This window comes from Nanorana parkeri, unplaced genomic scaffold (genome assembly GCF_000935625.1).
Source record: "Nanorana parkeri isolate BGI_ZX_2015 unplaced genomic scaffold, ASM93562v1 scaffold109, whole genome shotgun sequence".
NCBI lineage: Eukaryota > Metazoa > Chordata > Amphibia > Anura > Dicroglossidae > Nanorana > Nanorana parkeri.
The window spans coordinates 24,162-37,375 of NW_017306377.1; the positions used below are offsets into that span (position 1 = coordinate 24,162).

At 42.2% G+C, this 13,214-nt stretch overlaps 1 protein-coding gene across 4 annotated transcripts in view; it reads right to left on the reverse strand.

The window, feature by feature from the left end:
* The window catches only part of DVL1 (dishevelled segment polarity protein 1), a 125,544-nt gene that overhangs the window by 7,699 nt on the left and 104,631 nt on the right, over nt 1–13,214 (reverse strand). For 2 of the 4 annotated variants that reach the window (XM_018553101.1, XM_018553104.1), the window contains exons 11-13: nt 11,575–11,724; nt 6,625–6,756; nt 2,576–2,743 (exon numbers count right to left, since the gene is read on the reverse strand). In XM_018553101.1, coding sequence (XP_018408603.1) covers nt 2,576–2,743; nt 6,625–6,756; nt 11,575–11,724 — 450 coding nt within the window. The remainder of the gene's footprint in view (nt 1–2,575; nt 2,744–6,624; nt 6,757–11,574; nt 11,725–13,214) is intronic. The other 2 variants (XM_018553102.1, XM_018553103.1) reach the window with 2 other exon arrangements.

Consider the following 13,214-nt stretch of genomic DNA (forward strand, 5'->3'; position numbering starts at 1 on the left):
TAGGGCCCCCCCATGGAGAACGGCAGACCTGCAGGCTGCATGCAAAACAAGCGGCAGCTTCCCCGCTGTGGAATTTAGCTCTGCTTCCCCAAAGCAGGGCTAAATGTAAAAAACAACTACCCGCCCGACGCCCGGAACTACATGTCCCAGGCATCGGGAGATAGGAATTCCATACCCCTGCTGCCCTGAGACCGGGCCTTGGTTTCCCTTGTGGGAAATCCGGCTTTGGGTGTAGTGATTCTATACGGGCCTTTCTGCTGCACTCTAGCCATCAGGCATATAAGTAGGGATGCACAGATACTTTTCAAGTACCAGTGCAGATACTTGGCATTTTCATGAGAACTACCAGGGTTACAGCGGTTGCAGCTGGGACTTGGCTCTGGCGCTCCACCACTGTCCTGAAATCATTAGTCTGTATTGTTTTAGAAAAACTGTCACATGACATTAAACAAAAATATATCAGTACTCGTACTTGTAAGTACTCGGCAAGTAGCAGTACTCGTACTCGCAAAACTGGTATCTGTGCATCCCTTTATTTATATTTATAAAAACAAAATCATACATTAAAACAGAGATGTACAAATCCCAGGAGCTCCGTGTGCTCCTTACAAATGACAGCTGCCTCCTAACTTTTGAATTTTTCTCTAGTGTAGTCTTGGAGCTCAAAAGTATCGGTACTTGTACTGGTACTGGTACAGAGTACAGTACTTGGTATCTGTGCAACCCTAGATATAAGGAAGTACAATATCTTGTGGTTTGCTGTTGGATTAGCAGCCTCACCTACATCTAATTCGCACACCTCAGCACAAAAGACTATATGACCTTTCTATTGGAATCATTGCCGATGATGATGAGTGATCAATATACAGGTGAAATGCCTGGGGTGTCTCATGCCCCACCTTTGCCTTGTGGATATGCCTCCTGGTCTAGGACACACGGGAGTGCTCACTCAGAGATGGCACAGTTGATGGTGTTTTAAGTTTGCTTTTATGAACGATCCTCCAAGTTTTTCAGAAGAAGTCCATGACACACATTGAGAAACCAAAACAGCTTTAAATCCTCTGATTAAAAAACTTTCTTACACGTGTAATATCCATGTATGATTTTTCGCTGTGCCTCTGGGGGAGATGATATTGACTATACTACAGGAATCTGCATCAGTTGTTTTATCATTTTTAAGTATCATGAATCATAATAAAAGATGTTTTAAAAAGATACACTATCCAATATTATACAGTATATACAAGGTACCTTAAAGGGTCCCATATAGGCCCATTTTCTATGTGTTATAATTACATACAAAATCCTTAAAAGGATCCAGGATACAAGATGTATTACCTTTACCTAGATATCCCCATTCTACCAGTACCATATGCATATGCCCATTCCACCAGTGCCATATGCATATGTACAGAAGGCAGAGCAAAGGCTGGATTGTCCAAACTGCTCAGTATAAGCTAACAAGACAACATGTTCCTTATGTAGTTTGCGTGAAAGGCTGAGTGATTTTAAGAATAAGTGAATGACCCAATAGGCGTCTGTGAAGAAATAAATACATGTCCCGGTACATCTCCTGCCTTTGCTGAAGAAGGCTCACAATGTGAGTAGGAGGGGAGTCTTCATTTCTGCACTGCCTTAGATAATAGAATGTGGTCATTATGTTTTTGGTGTCATCAGCCCAAGTCATAAATCATTTAACAGATTTCACTGCCGCACTTCAAAAGGCAGAACTGAATCCTCCCAAAGGATCAAGCTGCTCAACCATCAGAGCTACCTCCTAGGATAAAACCACAAGGGTTATAGAGGGTGCAGCTGCTTATGGGCCCACGAGATCAGGAGGTCTAACTAGGATTGTATACCTTTAGTTATTTTTTTGCTTGCCATGTAAGGTGGACCCCATTTTTTTTGAGCTAGACCTCCAATTTCCTCTGTGTGCATTCATTAGCTCTTTAAACATTAATTATTTTATGCCCAGATCACACGGCTCCTTTTCTGCTCTCCTCAAAGGTCCTCACAGATATAACCAGGCAGATACTATGGGATACTTAAAGGAGTGATAACCTGTCATAATCTCTATCAATCAATTTTGCATCTACATTTTCATGATACATTTTACCATACCACAAGGGGTATGCATGTGATATTTGCATTGATAATATGAAATAATGCCTATTGTGGATTGGCTGATGTGATAGTTTTACATAGATGATGAAAATAATACACAGTTAAGCACACAATACTTGCTAATACAAGCTTTTGTGAATTGACCCCCGTGACCCCTAGCACTGTGGCACCACACCACTACCTGCAGTGATGTCAGAAATATTTCCGTACCACAGAAAAAATTATTTATATGCAAAAAAGCGAATATATGAAGTCTAAGTAGCAGTGTTGCCATACCAATCATATTCTAGAGTCCTGGCAATGACCTGACTGGTTGCCATTTGCAATAGTTCTATTTTCCCTCTGCTCCAGTTCTCATAGTGTCAGGTCACGGATTTGGGGTCAGTGACCACGGTCCATTTCCTAAAAGTCTTTTCTACAGGATAACACAGGCTGCACATGTGATACTCACTTCCACACAGGTCTCCAAACACATAGTAGCACTGCTCAGAGAAGGTGATCTTGTTTACTGTGTGTCTGAGGTAGCCGTGCTTTAACATGCTGCTGGCATATTTTCTGGCCTCCCGACGCTCCTTGAAACCTTCTACGTGTGTGTAGAGCCAGTCCACAACATCGGCCCCTAAGAAGACAAAAAAACATTATTTGTTAGTCCGTTAGCTAGATAATAGTGCTCTAGGAATTATTTGTAATGTAATGCAAAAAAACACATAACTTTAAAAACCCCACTAAAATAACTGACACAAAACCTTTATACGTTTCCTTTGAAAGGAACGCAGGCAGTATTAATAAACATCCTTCCCCATTTATACAAAACTAAAAGAAATAGAACCGAGCTGGAGGTGGACATTAATGACCTATATTTCAGAATATTTGGCTGGTGCTGTTCTATTGAAGTAAAGGGGCATTACTGAAGGTGCTGGGACCACAATAGTGCCATATAGAGAGCGGATTCATTAGCGATCTCCTGCGCATGTAACAATAGTTAAGCCTTTGCAGACAATGCCGTGGACACACTATGAGAATGTCTATAGAAGTGGATGTTTTTTACGCTTGTGCTCTATAATTCACAGACAGCACAGACCTCACACAATGACAAATAGGCACATATGTACAGCTGTGTCACTCTTTGTATGCAAGTGAAAAAAGATCTGTGTATGTAACTGATACAGGCCAACCTTCAGCCTCTATTAACTTGCCACTATCTTTCCGGAGTTTGACTTTAATTACTGTTCGTCACACTTGTTTAATCTCTGACCCTGCAGATAATGCAAAATAGTCAGAGAGAATAAGTATTTCAACCCAAATACTAGTCAACTCAACCGTTGCCAGAACAGCCATATAAAACCAGACACCTATGATAGAGTCATGAACCACCCTGGCAGATACTAGGAAGTGCATGACTGATCCTAAAATGTACTAACCTGTGAGTGAATGAAAGTTCAAAGAATACTTTTCTCAAACTGAGTGCAAGTGAATAAACAATGAGAACTTACACCGCCTGGCCAAAAAAAAGTAACCACCTGGGCTTATCTAATTAAATAGAAAAGAGCCTTCCAAGTATTACGACCTGGGGTTGCTTCAGTTGGTCAGGTATATGACAGCCGCTCCTTGCTGTCCTGTCCTGGATCCGTTCCTTTTCGGCCGGAGCTCTGCAGTTCTGAGCTCCGTTCTCTGCAGTAAGGTCTGCAGACCCTACTAATCCATCCTTGCGAACGGGGCTCAGGACTGTCAGAGCTCCGGTGATCGATCGAAAGTAACGGAGCCAGGACAGGACAGCAAGGAGCGGCTGCTCTCATAGTCAGGTACGCGATCCGTGACCGCGTGCCTGACTGAATTTCCACTCGCCCTCTCTTTATTTCCACTCGCCAAATGCGAGCGGGCGAGTGGAAATTTTGAGCCCTGTGCTCAGCAACATAATGTCCCCATAAAATGAGGTCAGCTACCAACCTGAATATACTGAATGACCAGGTTTTTCCATCAATGGATTCTTTCTTCCCTGATGGCACATTGGGCATATTCCAAGATGACAATGCCAGGATTCATCGGGCTCAAGGTGTAAAAAAAAGTGGTTCACGGAGCATGAGACATCATTGTCACACATGGATTGGCCACCACAGAGTCCAAACCTTAACCCCATTGAGAATCTTTGGGATGTGCTGGAGAAAACTTTACACAGCAGTCTGACTCTGCCATCATCACTACAAGATCTTGGTGAAAAATTAATGCAACTCTGGACAGAAATAAATGTTGTGACATTGTATAAGCTTATGGAAACTATGCCTAGGCCTTCCAACAACATATTAGAGTGTGTGACTGTTTTTGGCCAGACAGTGTATTTTGCAATCAATTATGTAAGAACCTAAAGCTGGCCATACACTGTTCTAAGCTTCTCCCCATCCCACACTTAACAAAAGTCGATTTTTGTCGAAGGAGCTGGTCTAAAAATTCTCATCTGTAAAGTATCTGCATCCAAATAGATGCAGGCAGCATTTGGGTATTCAGCAGCCGCTGGAGCAGAGGCTGCTGAATACACTAGCCATTCAGTGGGGTTTCCTTCGTCAATGCTGTTTAGCAGGCTGAAGCAGAGAAATTCATAGAGTGTATTGCCAGCTTTTGACTGACTGGTTATTATTTCTGATCAAGCTTTTTTGAAAATGAGCAGATTAGCCTGTGCACGTTGAAAGTAATATATACTGTAAAATATGTAAAAATGTGTTCTACCGCAAGTGTTTCTATCCGACTTAGTAGATTGTTAAAAAAAGAAAAAAGCTGGAAGTAATTCTAAATGTACAGAATATCATTTATTTACAAGAAATAAAACTAGGTCAGGACGCCTGATATGTCGATGCAAATTTCAGATTACAGTGTAACTGCACTGGGAGGGGGGCTGGGGATGGGTTGAAAAAGAAGAAGCCAGTTTAGAACTGAAAGCCAATATTGCTATTTGCTCTTTATTATACTAAACACTATTACTCAATACCGCAACCTGCATTTTGTTGACCATTCATAAAATGCAGGCAGCAGTATTGAGCCGGTGGTACTTCATGGTGATTTGAGAAAAGTCTTTTTTTTTTTATCTGAGCTTTATTGCCTATTATAATACAAGCAATAAAATACACAACAATACACAGTAAAAGGACAGTAAAAGGGAGCAGAGCACCGGCACCATTGCAAGTGGGATATTACATGATAGTGGCAGATACAGTTTGGATTACAACAACAGTCACTTGCAATGCTATAAAATTAAGCCACTGTGTATCATTGTGGACCGCGTATCGCAGTGTCAGATGAACATCCTGTGTGGAACAGTGCTAGATCTGAGGGACGCGTTTTTGACCAGGCACTTTTTCCAGCTTTTTTTTTTTACAAATCCCTCCCTGTGGTCTTCCGAAGCCAGTGGAGTGCAATGCACGAGTGTAAAGCACATCACTGTACTTTATGAATGTTTGGAGATCTTTTTATTTATTGTACTTCTAAGCAGGGGCGTCCCAAAGCCGGGTGACACCCGGAGCGGTTACCGGGTGACACCCCGATGTGAGGTCACCGCGCTTGCGCAGGGATCTTATTGATGGGATCTTATTGATGTCAGATGAACATCCTGTGTGGAACAGTGCTAGATCTGAGGGACGCGTTTTTGACCAGGCACTTTTTCCAGCTTTTTTTTTTTACAAATCCCTCCCTGTGGTCTTCCGAAGCCAGTGGAGTGCAATGCACGAGTGTAAAGCACATCACTGTACTTTATGAATGTTTGGAGATCTTTTTATTTATTGTACTTCTAAGCAGGGGCGTCCCAAAGCCGGGTGACACCCGGAGCGGTTACCGGGTGACACCCCGCTGTGAGGTCACCGCGCTTGCGCAGGGATCTTATTGATGCCTGCCGGCGGCCATGTCTTGGTGATGGTAGCCGGCAGAGAGAGGGGGGGACAGTCAGCCGGCGGGATAAGGTATGCCGCCAGGTCCCCTCCTCTCTGCCGAAACTGTTGGGCTCTTGGTCCATGACGAGTGCCCGACTTTTCAGAGGGGGGTGACACCAAAATGACTGTCAGCAATTTTGGTGTCACCCTTCCATTGGTGTCACCCGGGTGCGGGCTGCACCCCCCTTGTGACGCCACTGCTTCTAAGTGTAAATGCACTAAATAGTCAGCTAAAATTCGAATGAATCACAAAGTATATATAAAAAAAGGATGAAAATGGCAACCCTGGAACTTGCACATTAATAACAGATCAGCTCCAACATTTCTGCCCTGACTGGATTTTTGTTAAAGCCTGTATGACAGGAAGAATGATTTCTAGTGATCTGGAACCCATGATTAGTCAGGTTTGCATTTATAGCTCAGCATGGCAATGTTCACACAACAATGTTCAGATCTCAATGTTCTATAAGCCCCCAAACAGCTAGAAAAAAATAAAAACAAAGAAAATGTGAAGTACATTTTAATACAAATGAAACCCATAATCTGGCTTTATGATAATAATTGTATAGCAGAAAGGCAAACTTACCGATGACCGCATTGGATATCGTAATTTTTAACCACATTCGGTCCCTTATTTCCAGACCTGAATCTGGCAGTTGCATCAACTTCACAATTGTGGCCATGTCACTCTTTACTGTCAGGGGAGAATCTTCCAGTTCTGCAAATATTGGGAATACAAAATACCTTCATTTCAGATCTTACTTTCTACTGCGAGTAATGAAAGGGGAAATTCTAAAGGAAATCTAACCAATCAAATTGCAGCGATTATATTTCTGATGCACAACGGAAAATGAACATTTGGCTGGTTGCTGTTAGCGAAACAAGAGTCATAGCATATGGCAACTTTTATGAACATCTGTAGATGTTTAAGAGATAATATTTCATTACATTAATGCGGATATTGCACTCAGCGAAATGGTGCAACTCCACCTGGGACAAGCTTGGATGGTGCCTGAACTCTCACTTCTGCTGCTTATCAGTGAGCAGATCACTATGAGTTGGAATCAATGGAAGTCTCTAAATGCATGTGGCTAGTGATGTAAAAGCAAGGGTAGCTGAGGTTAGGGTTCCAACTGGAGCCCTGCTTTTAGCAGGCCCACAGGGAATACCTAGCCATATCCATATGTCCTTTTTAATGTCATTATCTTGGGTAAGTATGTGGCTAACTAATTTCTCCTGGAAAAGGGACATATCGCAAAAGGTGGAATGTTTTAAAAGGAATGTGCGGTTAGCTGAGGAGGAGGGGTTGTTATAGGCTTGAGGGTTTTAGGTAAGGGAGGTAATAGGGTGGGCATGTTATCTGCAGAAAGGGTTATAGGGGTTGATAAAACTGAAGCAGATGGTATTGGGCTGAATTCTAGGCACCACGGCTTAAACTTGAACCAGGGCCCAGGTGTGCTAAACCTGTGACCAAAATGCACAAGATTTTAATGTACAGGCATTGTGTGCATTACGGCCAGAGTGATGGCAAACTGGAAGAACCCAAATAATTATTTATTTGCCACCCATCACAAACCCAAACACACTTTAATAGATCCAACTCAAAGAGCTCCAACCCCAAGGGTAAAATGAATCTCTAGTAACACTAACCTTCTCCCTAATGTGTCCTAAAAGATTTTTTCTACAGTTCCAAGTACTATTTCTCCCAGCCATGGTTTATATGAACTTGGTAACTCTCTCCTAGTTAGGTTCTAGCTTTTATGCTTCCAGTGTAGTATGCGTGCCAACCAACGTTTTCAAATATAAAGAGGGACAACCTTTAACATCAAATTCTCAAGCAAAATATGGACACCCAGCTACAAAACATGTGGATTCTTCACTCATAACTGTAAAGGATCAGAAGAATTACACGGGGACCGCTGTCACCATGGTGGATCCTGATGTTGGAATTCTGTCACAACGGCCTGGTATCTTCCTACCCCTTTTTTTTCAGGGAGATATCTGTCCAACTATGGCCAACCTAAATATTTATTTGTTTCCTATGCAGACTGCTGTTGTGCATCAGTGACATGTTTGTCTAACCGCACATACTGCCAAACAGGGTTTTAAGTAAGCACGTAAAAAAATAATGACATCTGTACAGCAACTTATTTCATAAAAATCTGCCTCAAGCAATAAAATGAGCAAAGGCGTGGGCTACACAAAGCAATCAGAGCGAGCAATGGCTGAGCCAGATTAACAATGCCACCAGACATACAATACCAGATTGTACTCATAATTGGTCTGCTGCTAACAGGAAATACAATACGACATCACCTCCCTCTGCCTTCAGGCCGATGGCTTGAAGTTGACACAATAGACAGAAGGGTCTTCTTCAGGAAAGTGAACAAACTGCAGGGATTTGTTACCTGACTCCCACTGAAAGCTCATCCAATAGATTGGACTGATCAGTAACAAATTTGCATTCTTCAGTATTTTTTTAATCTTCCTTCCTTCTCTGTTAAATGCTATTATTACATGTAACTATTATTGTTCTCAGCTCTGTTCCCGAAGACGTGGTTTTCCATGTTTTGACCAATACATAAAAGTATAAATGACCCAGTAATTGCAAGAGATGGGAAACATTGCTTGCTTGGCTAAGCCACGTACCCGATCTGTTATATAAACTTCTAAAACTGTAATAGCAACCAATCGAATGATCCTTTACAACAAACTCCCCACTGTCCTTCTTTTCAAGGGACAGTCCCTCTTCTGGACCCAAATCTTCTGTCCCTCTTTTTTCCACAGTTGTCTGACTGTGGGGTCTGATCTATGGCTGTGTGTCAAAAGAAGTTCTCATTACTAAGAAATGTTTGTATTGTTCTTAGCTTTACTACCTTCTCTACTGTTGTTCACTATTTTATGTAGCTGTAAAATCATGATTAATTTTGAAGTATTGATGAATGAATGTGTGCGGTGATGTGTGTCATTTGCCTGAGGGTGTCCCTCTTTCGATCTCAGAAGGTTGCTGGGCATGCATCCATGTTCACACACTGCACTGTAAATATAAAAGGTAAAGTTTGAATTGGTTGGCATGTTTATGTTGGAGCTAGCAGGGAGCATGAGCTTTGCTTACTGCAGAGCTACAGGTCTGACTCAATAGGGGTGTGTCCGACCTCCGTAGAAAGACCTCTGGTTCCTCACAGACAGCAAGGGTCTGCTGCATGCTGACAATGGACAGGCTTTTCTACTTAGGCTGTGGCTGCTTCTTAAAGAAGATTAACTGTAAAGCTGGCCATACATTATGTAAATTTCAGTAAGTTCTTCATGAATCGGTTACATTTCGCACAGTGTGGCACTCTTTCAGCCAGCTTCCCTCAATCAGAAGATCGAAGGAGCAAGTTGGAAATCTTCGAACGAATGGTGATTGCAACCAATAAACTGCAAGGATCGTTCGTGTATTCCAAGAGCAGCCGGCGGCCGCTGTCAGAGTAAAGAGTTTATCGCGCGGGTTGAATTGAAAAAAAAAAAAAAAAGAACACTGTATGGCCAGCTTTAGACTTGGAGCACTTTTGATTGTCATGCACTTTGAAATATATTTAGCTGAATTAAACTCTAAAGTTTAATTGGGTTTTAACAATTGCTGCGATAAGATATCAGCCACACAGAGGGTGCATTGTTTTCAAAGAGTGGTCTGACTCTTAAGCTTGCATTGTGAGATGGAGCAGTAAAGTACAACTATTGTGTAGCACTGTACTGCAGGAAGCCGGACCTGCGTATGTCATTATCAATTAAAAATTAAATGTCAGTAGATGATGCTACACTGTGTCTAGCTATAGTGATAACCTGCAACAAACCTGGAGAGAAACATGCATGAAAATAAGCTTCTATAGAAAGCTATTTGTATGCATCCCTTTCAGCTAACAATGTGCCCACTGAAAGCTCAAGGTTGGAGCTGAGACAGGCTCCCACACACAGACAGACAGACTCATAAGCACACGTCGGCGTTTAACCATAGCAAATACAATTTGTTTTGGTACAGAGGCATATTCTAATACAAACAGAATGGAAGGATGTAGACATACAGCAAATCCCAAAGCACAAACATTTTACAGTATCAGTGAGATCACACCAGCAAAGCAAACAGTTTTACAGTCACTGACCTAAGTAGTAGAACCTGGTTCAATGGGTACCTGAGGTATTTCTGGACAGGGGCTGGATGGAGTGCTACTGCCCTTGAGCCCCCAAAGATGGATGGTGGTGGGTCCCCAAAGTTGTTTATGTTTCCACCTGATGGTGTGGAAATGCAGTGTTTTGACACTGGGCTGGCCTATCTCCTGAACTAATAGCCTTCCAAGACCACTTTGGACTGATACTGGAAAAAGCGATAAGAACTGGAGAGCCACACCAAATTGTTTAATCCAAGCAAAAGATCCATCAGAGTCTTAATTGACAGCCAAGGAGTCTCCCCTTTATCAGGGCTTGAAAAACATATGGAAAAATCTAAGGAATGGACTTAAGGTGTTTAATTCACAGAATGAATAATGTACAGCCTTCAGACACACTTGTCAGCCACTCTTGGTTGCAGCTGTTTGAGCTTTCGACTGGTTTAAACTTATTTTGGGTTTCAACATTCTAGTGCGGAACTGCAGTCCTTACCAAGGCTAGGTACTGTATACCTGTGACCTCTACAGCCACCACTGAATCTATTCTATGGCCTGTGCTCCTCAGGGTTGAAGAGTCTTTTGGAGACACCTGCTGCAATAATATGCAGAGGCTACACTGTGCATGTACGATGTCCCCAATGCAGCCACCAGATGGCACTATTTGCTGTAAATGTATCATTACAGCAAATAGTCTGTAGACATAAAGCTATAATTCTGTGTCTTTATATTGCTATAAAACATATAATAATAAAAAGGGAGAGATCATGACATGAAAGCTTACAGCCAAATAAATATAAAATAGGAGTGGTTTCTTTATGAATTAACTCTTGAAGGAAATCTGTACTAAGAGAAAAACAGAGGCATCCATTGCTGCCCTCCTTCTTAAAAAGCTAGCGCCCTGGCTGTCTCTGGCTTCAATACTTTGAGACACTGAGTCAGAACAAGCATGCAGGTTAGAAAGTTAGTGATCCAAATCCAAGTCAGTCACTCTGAAAGTACCAAAACCAATCAACCGGCCAGGAAATACTAGTATTTTCACAATGGCAGCTTCTCCTCATCCTTAGCACAAGTTCCCTTCCCTCGGTCTTCGGTAAACCACACCTATTGAATTGTCCGGCAGTTTTGCAAAGCATGCTGGGATCTGATATGGCATGGTGGGTAGAAAGCTGTGGTCTGCTTCTCTATACCCTATGCCATTCTGTTCGCTTCTACTCTACTTCATGCAATAGCATCTATGGCATGGCTAGATCTAGCTGGAAGCAGCAAGCAGGGGGGCGTAATGACAGGCGAGTCGGCTTGGCCGGTTAGCAGGATTTTAGTATTGGGTTACACTGCTGCCCCAGTGCAGGATCAATCCTGCGCACAGTGTTGGGGGCTGCAGTGTGACTTACTTTCCGACTCAGGTATAGAGCTTGTTAATGAGGAGCTGGTGCATGTGATGATACTCATGGAGGGGCTCATACCGTAACGGGGGTATGTTCCCGTCAGGGCTGAGGTATGAGTGATCCAGGCAGCCGGGTCTATCGGCCTCACAGGTTCCGCTACAAACAGAACAAAGGAGACAAAAAAAGACGCAGTTATCAAGAGGGAGACAAGAGCAACAAGACACAATTCAAGCGTGTCAAAAGTGTAGAACTACCCACTAAGTGTAAAGTGATAAATGTTCTATAAATACACTACAACTTCCATCAACAGTTTTCCTTATACTTGCCTTTTTCTTTCCTCTGACAGATTTCATCACTTGTCCAGTTTTGTCTTATTTTTAAGTCTGAGTCTATCTTTTTAATTTGTTTTCGAAAGAATCCACACTTAGGTTTCCTGCCTACGTTTTGTGTGTGGTCTGTAAAGCTCATGTGCACACTTGCCCCTAAATACTCCTCCAATTTAGCCCAGCTTGTCCCTCAAAGTGTATGTAAACCCCAACAATGAGCTTATCTTATGTGCTCCCATTTGGTCTGTTAAATAAACCATTGAAAGAGTTTTCATATATTTGTTCAATAAGTGCAAAAAAATAAAATAACTCTAGATCTTCCCAGAAATCTGATAACTGCATGCGCTCTCTGCCTATGCTGCACTCCTTATCAGTTAGTACTGTTCACAGCTCTGTCTTTCTGTGGACTCCAAGATACCTCACCCTATGTTGTGATGGATGAGGAGAGGGAGAGGTGTTCTGTAGTTCTAACACTCTTCTTGTTGTCATTCTGGGACAGGAATTGTATTACCGACAACATTACCAGGAGAAAAAAGCCAAAGAAGAGAACTAAAGCAGCCATCACATCTAAGAACTGGCAAGCTGAATATATTACATTTTGCCATTATAAGATGGTAATAAAAGCAGTGATATGCATTGCCTATCCAAAAAAAGTCACCACTTGGATTCAGCTAAGCAAATAGGTCAGGTAAGGCAAATAGGTTGGTAAGGTCAGCTGCCTACCCGAATATACTGAATGACCGGGTTTTTCCATCAATGGATGTTTTCTTCCCTGATTGGGCATATTCCAAGATGATAACGCCAGGATTTATTGGGCTCAGATTGTGAAAGAATGGACTGGCAGCCACAGAGACCAGATCACAACCTCTTGAGTATTTTTGGGATGTGCCGGAGAAGACTTTACAAAGACTTTATGCAGAGGTCCGACTCTCCCATCATCACTTTCATTTTGGTGAAAACGAATGCAACTCTGGATGGAAATAAATCTTGCGACATTGCATAAGCTTATGAAAGCGATGTCACAGAGAATGCATGCTGTAATCAAAGCTAAAGGCGGTCCAACAAAATATTAGTGTGTGACTTTTTTGGACAGGCAGTGTATAAAGCTAATGAATCGCTTAACATTTTTAATAAATCAATGAAAGGGATGCACAAACTAAGATGAAAAAGCGTGAATATTTAAAGGGTCAGTACACCCAAAATTGCAGTCTTAGTTTAGTGAATGCTAACAGTTTCACATATTTCTCTTTAGTGAGACTTCTACATTCGGAGGCATCCCCAGGGAGATGAGCGGCTGCCGGGTGTCACCAGCCGAAATGC